The sequence below is a fragment of the Magnolia sinica genome, chromosome 16, assembly GCF_029962835.1.
Source record: "Magnolia sinica isolate HGM2019 chromosome 16, MsV1, whole genome shotgun sequence".
In the NCBI taxonomy this organism is placed as follows: Eukaryota; Viridiplantae; Streptophyta; class Magnoliopsida; order Magnoliales; family Magnoliaceae; genus Magnolia; species Magnolia sinica.
Genome location: NC_080588.1, coordinates 943,243 through 955,224, shown reverse-complemented (window position 1 = coordinate 955,224; position 11,982 = coordinate 943,243). Strand labels below are relative to the sequence as shown.

General features: G+C 40.9%; 1 protein-coding gene across 1 annotated transcript; it reads right to left on the bottom strand.

Annotated features, from left to right (window-relative positions):
* Positions 1–301: 301 nt before the first annotated feature.
* On the bottom strand, positions 302–10,216 carry LOC131228711 (tropinone reductase-like 3). The gene is made up of 6 exons (XM_058224559.1): positions 9,991–10,216; positions 9,584–9,700; positions 8,614–8,748; positions 8,407–8,532; positions 819–920; positions 302–609 (listed from the first exon to the last, which is right to left on the bottom strand). The coding sequence occupies exons 1-6, from the start codon at positions 10,120–10,122 to the stop codon at positions 460–462; spliced, it is 762 nt and encodes a 253-aa protein (XP_058080542.1). The 5' UTR covers positions 10,123–10,216; the 3' UTR covers positions 302–459.
* Between the last annotated feature and the right edge of the window lie 1,766 nt (positions 10,217–11,982).

Genomic DNA, 11,982 nt, shown 5'->3' with positions numbered 1-11,982 from the left:
CCAACCCCATAAAATTCGAATCACTACCACAGATTGGGTGCACATTTTGAAATGGGAAGGAACAATGATTGAATGGGAAATTATTAAAATTGTTAAAATATCTATCACACACCATAAGGGTGCTGCATTTTCCAGTTTTATTGAGCTCTTTTTTTTTACACACGCACACACACCCCACACACTCACGCGGGTGGAATTTCACCACCTATGGGTACTCGAACCCTTGACCGGGAGTTGAAACTCCTGGGAGTCTACCACCCGAGCAAGAGAAAGGACCCCCGTTTTATTGAGCTCGACTTGAATATATATATATATATATATATATATATATATATATATATATATAGAGAGAGAGAGAGAGAGAGAGAGAGAGAGAGAGAGAGAGAGAGAGAGGATAGTGGTGGTCCTCATTTACTACCATCGTGACCTTCCAACTAAAATAGGAAATAAAGAAACCATTTAGAGTCTCGAAGGAAGCCCTCCCGCCACCACCAGAGTTTCTCCTGTTATGTAAGCAGCATCATCGGATGCCAGAAAGGCAACAGCCGCCGCCATGTCCCCTGTGGTCCCCAGCCTCTTGAGTAAAGTTCTGTCCTCGATCGCATTCCTCTGAGCAACATCCAATTTGAAATTTCAGTAAATCATAGTTTTCTAAAACTTGCTGCTTGACTCAAAACACCTCTTGTTTTAGATCTGTATTCTTGAAGACGATTCCAGTCCCAACAGCAAGACATAACACACACACACACACACACACACGGAGAGAGAGAGAGAGAGAGAGAGAGAGAGAGAGAGAGAGACTGCTGTAGATTACTTACAACAACTTCATTGCTTGTGAGGAAATCAGCAAAGTGAGTGGGAACGAATCCAGGAGCAACACAATTTACCCGGGTATTTGGGGCCATTTCAGTTGCAAGAGCCTGTAAATAAACATGGTAAGCATTCTTTCCAAGGGGTCCAAAAAAAAAAAACAAAACAAAAAACAAAGCCATTCATCCATAATTAATCTTACACGGCTTTTTTAATGGATAAACACATTCTTTCTACTTTTGGTAACATGGAAGCACAGAAGTAACTTCTATTGCCAAAAGAGCAGCACAACTTGTAGCAGAGGATAAGATCATGAGGTTGTGATTTTTTTTCTTCTAATATTTCCTTATTTTTTTATTTCAATATAGTCTAGTACCAGTCCCAAGTTACCCTATTTTGGACAAGTCATATTGGTTCAACTATACGAATTAGGACCCAAGCAAGTAGGGAACCCAAAGGACCATTGTCATAATCTTACTGGAAGACCATACGCAGTTCACTGAACCGTGTAGCCCAATTGCTAGTAGGTATGCCAACTTGGGTACATACCAACCGCCACGTGGGTTGAACTTTCATTAGATCCAACCCATTCGTAAGGTATGTTGCCTTTCATCCAGGCTAGAACCCAGAAATCATTAGGATCAAAAACTCATTCATCCAGATGCTGCCTTTTGTTCACGCAAGCAGGCATGCTGCCTTTCATTAGATCCAACCCATTCATCAGGTATGCTGCCTTTTGTGCAAGCTAGAACCCATAAATCATGAGGATTGAAAACTCAGGTAGGCTACATCGTAGGAAACAGTTGGTATGGTACACAAGTCATTGGTTTTGTTGAGGACCAACATTGTTGTCTATATTTCATCCAGTCCACTCATCTAACCTGCCCCATCAGGATGAAGCATTCCCCAAAGCCATGATATTCAAAAACTCAGGTGGGCCATACCACATGAACTTAGAGGTTTCAGTATAATTTCCTTTGGGGTGGCTCATCTGAGTGTTGAATCAGCCTGATTTTTGGGATCAACAGCAAACAAAGGGTGTTACACCTGATGGACAGGTGGATCTAATGTAGGGGCATTTTCACACTGGACTCGAGTGGGGTAGCTTGTGGGATGCGGGGACGCTCGGGGTGGGCGGCCCATATGAGGCAGTACTCATGTGATGTGGGGCCCACGAGGGGGGTTCGGCCAAGGTCCTAACCCATACAATGTAGGGCCTGGGCTATGAGATAAAGGGATTAATTCGTCATGCTCTATCAGTTCGAGCTTTTGGAGCAAGTGGTTAATTGTCCTGCATCAAAGTGGTATCAGAGAGGGAAATCTCATGTTTGAAACTCTTCACCGGGGTGATTAATGCATGGGCATTTTCACACCGGGCTCGAGTGGGGTAGCTTGTGAGATGTATGGACACACTCGAGGTGGGCGGCCTCAACAAAAGTATTCTCTATTCATTGCTAAAGGAACCGAGAAGCTGCGAAAAAAAGGAGGAGGAAAAAGTTGAACATGTGTAGAGCATAAAGACTATTGACACTTGACATCGCCTTTTTTTGGTTTAAGATAATGATTTTATTGATAAAATGGTCGAAGGCCAAAGAATTACAACACATCCTAATCACTACATGGGAATCCTCTCAAGGTGGGAGATCGACACCCATTCATTTACATCGCTTTTAACCCTACTGAAAACCCCCAAAATATTTCCCAACAAGTTGTTGAAGTATTTGTTCTTTTCCTGCCAAATCACCCACACATTTGGCGAGCAAAACCAACCTCTAAATACTCCTACCTACTAATGCAGGGCCATTTTCACACCGGGCTCAAGTGGGGTGGCATGTGGGATGCAGGGGCACACTCAGGGTGGATGGCCCGTGTGAGGCGAGTGGCTCATGTGAAGAGGAACTCATGTAAAGTGAGGCCCACAAGGGGGGTTTGGCCGAGGTCCTAGCCCATGGGATATGGGGTATGGGCTATGAGATAAAGGGATTGGTTAGCCATGCTCTATCAGTTCGAGTTTTTAGAGCAAGTGGGTAATTGTCCTACATCAAAGTGGTATCGGAGCAAGAGGTCTCGTGTTCGAGACTCCTCACTGGGGGTGATTAATGCAGGAGCATTTTCACACCAGGCTCGAGTGGGGTGGCCCCTGTGATGTAGGGGCACACTCGGGGTGGGCGGCCCATGTGAGGCGAATGGCTCGTGTGAAGTGGAACCCATGTGAAGTGGGGCCTTGCCTACCCCTCCTCCATGCCAAGCCCAAAAATGGTTCAAGACAAATTAAGCCCCCTCTTCAGAGATTATCGATAGTGAGCATCTTATTCCATCCCACTAACCACGCAAAAGCCGATATCTTCAGGGGAGAGCCATAGGACCAAATAAAAGACGAACGAGCCAAACCTTCTCCTGATGAAGGGCCACTTAACATCTTAAAAAAGGGTTTGACAGAAAATAGACCCAACTTATCCTCAAGCCACTTCATCGAGTCTGAATCCGAACCAAGCACTACGCTTGAAAGCCATTTTGAAAGGGCAAGGAATTCCTCCGCTCGCAAATTCCTCCAACATGGCGGAGTCCAAACACTGATAGAGCCTTGCCAAGAGAAGCATTGTGTTGTAGACAATGTATTAAATAGCATTGGTAGCGTAGCGGTAGCGTAGCAGTAGCGTACGCTACATAGCTCACCTAAATAGCATAAATCCCCTTTAGCGTACGCTACATAGCTCACCTAAATAGCATAAATCACCTTTAGTGTACGCTACGGATGCGTAGCATGTAGTGCAAGTAGCGTGCGCTACACTGCACCTTTTTCTATACTTTCATTTGTTTATAATAGTGGTAAACTCGTATTTCCAAAAAACTTATATTGTAAAACTAGCAACAAATACCTACTCTATTGATTTTATTCTTAAAGAATGGTGTTTATTTGATATGATGCGTGTTGAACTCACACTAAAGTAAAGCCAAAAAGTTAATTTAAAAGAGAAATCGAAATAGGGTTTTCAAAAACCCCTTTGAAAGCCCTAGCCAATGCAAGTTCATCTCCCCCTCTTCGAATCTTTCGATCTAAAAGCCCTTCGAAGGGGCTTCTTTGACTGATTATTGGAGCCTATAAGGTGGTTCATTAAATGCATTTTCAAGATCATTGGAGATGAAATGAAGGAGAAATCAGATTTCAATGAGTTTCATTTCCGAACGGCTATTGAGCTTCAATTTTCTTAGTTTTCATGGCTTGAATCTCCTCTTGAGCCTGCAATAGGTACAATTTTGCCCCTTAATGAGTTTCATTTCATGTACAATGAAAATCAATTAGTTATTGTGAGTTTTTTTTTTTCATTTTTCTTTTTAAAATGTCGCTTACTACGCATTTTTTGTTGTTTATCATTTTTTTCAGTTCTTTTTCAATATATGTGTGGCTATGCATTGTTTTTTATGGTGTGGCCCATGTGAGGCCCACTGAGGTGTGTGCATGGGTGGATGTGCATTGTTTGAATGTTTTCTATGGTGTGGCACACGTGGAGACCACTATGGTGTATGTATATGTGGATATGCATTGTTTTCCATGGTGTAGCCCGCATGGGGACCATTGTGCTCTTTACCTATGGGATTTTTATTTTGAAGAATGTGACTTTTTTTCTTCTTTTTTTTTTTGCTTTTTTCTTACTATTTATCATATTTTTTTCTTATTTTAAAATTAAATAAATAGAAGTGTCGTGTAGCTTACACTACATGCTACGGAGGGTTGAACACTATGCAACAGGCTTCCGCTATTTAAAACACCGGTTGTAGATATTCTCATATCCAAGGACAATCCCAAACTTGGATATTCATCTTTCAACCTTGAACTATCCAACCAAACATCTTCCCAGAACCTCGTTCTACTCCCATCACCTATTGAAAACCTCACCCCTTAAAGCTCCCCTCCAACCCACAATTGCCTTACACATCCCCGCAGCCTTGTACATAGATGACTTTTTCGGTCTAACAATTATCACTTTCCAAAGACTATCCTTCTCCAATCCAAATCCCAAAGTTAAAAAATAGTAGAGCTTGGCCCACGCATGTGCAATAAAGCTCATGTACATATACACATGTACATGTACCAATATAGCACGATAGGTCGAAGATCCAATACACCCATCAAAGGTTACCACTTTTCCAATCGAAATCTCCATAGCCATTTGCCTAATAGTGCCTTGTTCATAATTGCCAACTTTCTAGTACCCACACTGACGCAGGGATGAACGTGATGAGGTCGATCACCGTCTTCCTCAAGGATAACTACTCTGAATCCACGGAGCTTCTCTGGACTCCTCACAGAGACTTCTCGAATCCACGAGGAAAAAGCAAGAAAAATAGAAATAAATTCTATAAAATTCGTAATTTGATTGACTGATGAAATAAACGAGTTCACAACACTCTAAATAAGGATACTAAGCAATGAGAGAAATTTCAAAATCAAACTACAACTAAAACTCCTAGAATTCGCAACTTACTATAAATAGTAAATTTTCTATTTATGGTAAGTGTCCTATGTGGCTTAACCACGTTATTCTCCTAATTTTTCTAAACACTTTTCATGTTGGACACAACTCTCAAAACCCAATGGATGAAGAGCTTTAATCAAACTAAAACTTACTAAAAATAGTAAAAACGGAAATAAACACGGAATTCGACTGTCGATATGATGGAATCTCGCAAATTCGGCGTGGGCAACCCGGCTATGCCAGGTTGGTTGGCTAACGTAGCTCGTCCTACCCCAAAATCATATATGGTACGTTGAGTAACTCATTCCAGTTTGCAAGATGTGCATGTTTTAAGGTTTTGATGGTCTTGATGACTTCCGCCTCCGATCAGGTCTTCTCTGGTTCATCTTGGACATAAAAGTGTCTGTGACCCGCTCTACATCACACGCCTCCCATCAATCTTCGGTCTACACACATCTTCGCAATTCATAAGATGAAATTTACTTCTCTCATTTGCACCTTTCCATAAGAAATCCCTTCTAAGCTTTTCCAACTTTATCACCCCCATAGGACATTTGAAGAGGAGAAATATAACAGAAGATTCAAGAGGACTAGTCAATACTTGGTGAAATTGAAGAATATCCTATTCTGAATGCACATGGATCACAAATGACAAATTGAAAAGATTGGATCCAACCCTTTATTACCTGTATAAAGCGTTGAACTTGCCAGAATTGATTTCTAATATGAGGGGAATTATGTAGGCTCATGGCCCATCATAGAGCCCAACATGTGCTAATTTAGGGTTGTTTTTGCTATCTTAAGAAAAATCCTCATTGGCAAGATTTTATTATCTTAAGTAAATAATAGATTTATTTTAAATCAATTCAGCTTGATTTGAAATCAATCTAATAGTTGGGAGATCTTCATTAAAATTCATAGGGATTGTCTTTAGGGTCTATAAAAGGGGGTGGTAGGCATTCCGTTCTGGGTTGTGAGTTTTCTTAAGTATTTGTAAAGAGGAGTTTGAATATCAATGAAGTTACTTCTCCCGCCCTACTCAAATATTTCTTGCGAGTGTATACGTGTTTATTTCTTTACGATTCAAGTGTCAAGATCTCATTGACTTGATAAGCAGGTTGCAGCAATAGAGTGTAGGTTTGGTAGTCAGGACTGGGATTGGGATGCTAGAGATGCCAAGGAAATGAGGTTTAAAGTGTAGTAATATAGTATTATTTGGGAGGACTAAGGAACAGTTTCAGGCTTTAGTTAGACTAGTGTCAAAATAGGACGTATGAGTAGGAACTAATTTTTGGTGCACGTTTGTTTCATACTTTAGCTAGAACAGTGTTGCATTAGGAGGTAATAGCAGCTAGACCAACATGCATGACTAAATGATATTTATATTCATAGGAATAGGGAGACAATGAGAGGCTGGAAAATTGTGATCCATGTCTCCATAGAGTAGAAAAGGTTGAAGATGTTGGGTTGCTAGTTAAGTCCATACATAGACTAGAGGAGATTAATATTCATGCGTCATGGGAATGGTGCTGATAAGATAGTGTTTGATCCTTGCATAGGCTTTTTGGTGTGCAAAGATAATACCACTGGCATATGAAGGAGACAATCAGAAAATAGCTAGGATGATGTAGGCCAACTAGATCGTAACACCAAACAAGATTTTCACTGCTAACCACCACCAACATTGCCAGCTTTCAGTGGGTCATCTTCTTTTGTGTTCCCATTTGCTTTTTATTTATTTTTCAGTATAAGTGGCATTGCCTATATGCTAGAGGAGTTTCAAGTTTCTTCATTGACCTCTCATTTCACATGGAGTCAGAGATTGCCTACTTCCATTACAAGTCTAATGGATGTTGGTTTTGCTAGCCTGTATTCATCAGGCCTAAATCTCTAGCTAATGTTCCCATGAAAAACCCTGGAGAGTTTTGAAAGAACGACCCAACACGCTTTCCGGAGATGCAGCTAGAACCATGGTATTAAAAAAAATGATCACATAACAGCCGTAACAGTAAGAGTTTGTGGGGGGGGGACAGGGCTGTAACCTGTGATCCAGAAAAAAAAAAAAAAAAAAAAACAGGGGGTGGGGGGTGGGCGGGGCATAATGGGCTGTATCGGCCATAGAGGCCGATAAATGGCCAATACATTTTTCCTTCAAAAGAAAAATATGGGGGACTGTAACAGCCGTTCTGGCCCACGCCATAACAAGTCATACAGCTGGCTGTTACAGTCACCGAATACCTTGGTTGTTATGGTTACCGAATACCTTGGCTGTTACCGTTATCGAATACCTTGGCTAGACCCTTCCTATTCCACTTGAGGTTTACATATATCATATTGACAAGCCAACAATACTGCAGCTTCGTTTAGCTAGAGTTGGAATCACTAGAATGCCTCTAATGCTTGGAGAGAGAGAGGAGATTTTGATGCAACCAAATGGCCACACATGCCAATTGATCAAGATTCGAAGAGATGCGAGCACACTCCACACATGTGTACAAGAAAAGGATCGCCTTCCTTTTTTTAGCCATCATCACTTTCCATTTTTTTTCAAATCTCTAAATTAGGAAATCTGATATTTCTTTCATATCTTTAGTTTTAGGCAGGGAATAATATTAAATATTTTCTTATCTAAGTATCTTCTTATTTTAGGTATTTTCTTAAATATAGAAAGCTTTGCTACTTAGGTGCTTTCCTATTTCATAGATTTTTAGATTTCATATCTTTTATTACGGATTGTAAGGTTGATTATAAATAGGACTTCTGTCCTATGGAATAAGACAACTTGATCAATATTCTCTTTATGAAATTTTCTTCTTTTCTCTACGGTGGCTGTTGAAGGGAGGGAGAGTGATCTCTAGTTCTAGACTAGAGGACTGTTGAGCTTGCTCACAGTCTTGCAATTGTGATCTCTAGCATCCGGATAGAGGATTGTTGGATCTTTTCCAATCTCTTTATCTTCCTATTGATTTATTTGCTTTCCCTTTCGGGTTTGCATTAGATTCTAAATCTAACCACTGATTTGCACTTGTAGTTCTCCTTTTTGCACTATACATTTAAGTACATGCTCTCTCTTTAATTAGAAGGCCCGTATCAAGCATACACAGGTTCAAGAAAGCACCTTGGTGAGCCCTAGAAGAGCTGTTTTTGTGACTCCATACATGGCCATTGACGCCTCTGGTTGGTATGCTGATATTGAGGAAATAAAAACAACCGATGATCCCTTCCGCAAGTGCGGGGCAGCAGCCTGCGATGGCAATGAGGTGAGAATCCTTCAGGTAAAAAAGCATCAAACTTTGATACAAACAACATTTTTTTTGAATCATACCTGCAAGAGTAGGATGGAAGTCTTGATGTTGACGTCCCAGAGTTTATCTAAGATAGATTCTTGCGTTTCCAAGATGGTATCTGTGGTTGGATTCGCAGCCGCATTGGACACAATTACATCTATATGCCCATATTTCTGCAATATGCAAAATATCAAGAGATTTTTTTTTAGTTATCTTTTGATGTCGTTTATATCATATGCTCCTTGACCCAATTATACATAATTATGTACAGCAATGGAGGCTCCTAAGTCTTTACAGGTGGGACCCATGGTTCAATGATGCAGATTGATGATCTAGTGAGCCCCACTGGCCTACAATGGGTGAAATGACCAGAAAAGTATCCCTGGATTGGAACATTGTCGCCATCCAGCCCCTTTAGAATTTTTCGTCGAATGTGGATCAATAGATGTACTTGTCCTTAACCGTCGATTTTCAAGACCACCAATCGGATGCTTAAAATCGCACCATTGGGGAGGTTTTGAGGCATCATCTATCTGCCCCTGGCCCCATCAGATCAATGATCCAGATAAAGAATTCCTCCGCACCTGTAGAAACTACAAACCAAGGACCCCAAGGCAGCATATAATCCTCCAAGGGTGTGTTTGGATGCACTAATAAATTGAATTGAATTATTTACAGTCTAGTAAAGTCCCCCAAAAAAAAAAAAAAAAAAAACTGCAATTTCTTTGTTTAACATTGACATTGATGTTTGGGCACCAAATTGCAATCATGTTTACTTTCAAAATTGGACTTGAAACAGCAGGTGAATTCAATCCAAAGGATACTTCCTTACCGAGAATACAAGGAAAAGGCATTGGCTTTTTCGCCATTCTCCTCTCGACTAAACTGAATGCTTCTCATTCCAATTCATATGCGTAACCAAACGCAGAAGGAACCATTTGAACTACAAATCGAGATTCTTACCAATATTCCGATCAAGAACAAAAGGGAATCTTCAATGCCTTTTACCTGTACTGTCTTTTGGATGAGATTCTTCCTCTGCTCTGCGTTCGACACATGGCAGACGACCCCGATGGCGTCAATCCCTTGAGACCTGAGCTTGCCAACAGCCTCATCGACGTTCTTCTGCAAATCGGAGGAACCAGAGACTGAGAGTGAGAGACAGAGGCGATAATGTCGCGAAAAATACAGTAAACGATATTAGCACGAAACTTTCGCAAAGATTTTTAAAATATATAGCGAGAATAACTCGGAAAATAGTTAAAAGCTTAAATTATATAATATTTTTATTTTCGGCAAGATTTTCCCGATAATGTCCCGAGAAAAAACCTCAAATTTTTAAAAACTCTTGAGAAATTTGCAGCCAAGAAATTGCAGAGAACGAGATTAGTCAGTATGAGAAAAAGAGAGAGAACCTGCTTGCGAGAGGAGATAACAATGGAAGCACCTTCCGATCCGATACGCTCGGCGATGCCGAAACCGATACCTTGCGTAGATGCTGTTACGATCGCTACCTTCCCTTCAAATCTCTTCCCTTTCACCTTCATCTCTCTCTCTCTCTCTCTCTCTCTCTCTCTCTCTCTCTGCTTTTTCTCCGGTTTTCAGAGCTCTCCGTCTCTCTCTCTCTGTAGTCTCTGGAGAGCTGCTGCTTTCTGAGAGAGACGAAGACCCGTATGCGTTTAATTCTAGATTTCTAGAGGGGTAATTGCGAATCCTCCCCTTACTTTTTCTGAAATTGTAAATATCTCCTCTCAGTTTTGGATTTTATGGGGCTGGTACTGGTCACATGTGGGGACTGGGGTCCACTAATGCGTTCACGGGATCCAAACCGTCCATACGATGCTTCACCACATAAACCCCCCACAGCTCAAAAATCATACTGATCAGATGGGCCACAGCACAGGGAACATACTTTGAGATTTAAGCCCACCGTTGAATAGCGTGTGGGACCCACTGTATTCTTTACATATAATCAAGACCGTTCAGATCATTAATCCAGTCCATATGAACAGTCATACGAAGCTTCAATTTGTTTTGAGACTTGGGTGGGTTCATGTGGAATTCAAGTGTTGGCATCCCTCACAGATCGTTCCCATTTCTGTGGTCCACACAAGTTTTTGATGGGGTTAACTTTTGGGTCATAGGGATTTTTAAAGCTGACCTATCTGATAGACAGGTTGGATGGTGAAAAAATAGTGCATCACGTGGGCCCCACATCTTCCCAGGGACACTCTAGCGAACCCTTAATTATGCACAAGGGTGTACATTGAGTCGAACCGAATCAGGCTAAGCCAGTAGCTGGCTTCAGCTCAAACTTGGCTCCGTTCAGTCCTCGAGCCTAACTGGCCAACTCAGCTCGGTACGGCCAACAGCTTGGGTAAGATTGAGTCAAGTTCGCTTGTGCAGCATTTCCAAAAACACCTGGACTGCACTTTCAAAATTCCACTGTATGTAAAACGGTGGCAAAGGTTTTTTGGTATTTTATCAAACACCTACTAAGCAACATAAAAATCCAAAGAAAAAAGGATATTTGTTTCATATACATACCTTCTTTACCACTAGCCACACTTCATTGAGTCATTTTATCAAACACTTGGTGAGCAACATCAATATCAAAGTAACCAAGTCATCGAGCTGGTTTAATCTAAGTTCGATTCAAGCTAGGTTCAATCCAAGGCGAGTCGAGCCTCAAACTCGACTCGAACTCATTTTTGAGCTCAAAAAATCAGCTCGACTCGGCTTGAACTCAACTTCGAACCGAGTCGAATCCAACTTTTTTGAGTCAAGTCGAGCAAGTTAATCGAGCTAGTTTGGTTCATGTACACCTCTAATTGTGCATATTCTATATTTAGGGTTCGGTCTCTTAACATACTTATCTTTGCAAACTTTACAATTTCACCTTTATCTCATAGGTAACTAGTTACGGAAGTGTGTGCCTATCATAATATGTGGATTAGGAAAATTTCTACCATTGAAACAGCCTGAGTTTGAAAATAATTTTTACGTGCCATCCATATTATTCATAACGTCATTCCTAATGGGATAAACTGAAAACACAAATGTTATCACAATTCAAAACTTTGATGGCCCCACGAATACTTCAACTATAGAAGTTCAATCCTAACTTTTTGGCCCACTTAAATATTGGATACGGCCCATTTTACACCTCATATCGTAAAATGAGCTTACAAAACAGAAGATGGATGTGGATTTCTGACAAACATCATAGGGGCCCCACCTAAATTTCCAACACAGGAACTTCATGCGAAAACTTCACACCAAAGGCTTTTGTAGCCGGATTTCCTCCTAAAGCCTTTCGCATGAAGTTCTTGTGCTAGGGTGCTGTTGGGGCCACAACAATGTCCATGAGAAATCCACTTCGTTTATAAGTTTTTCAAACTCATTTT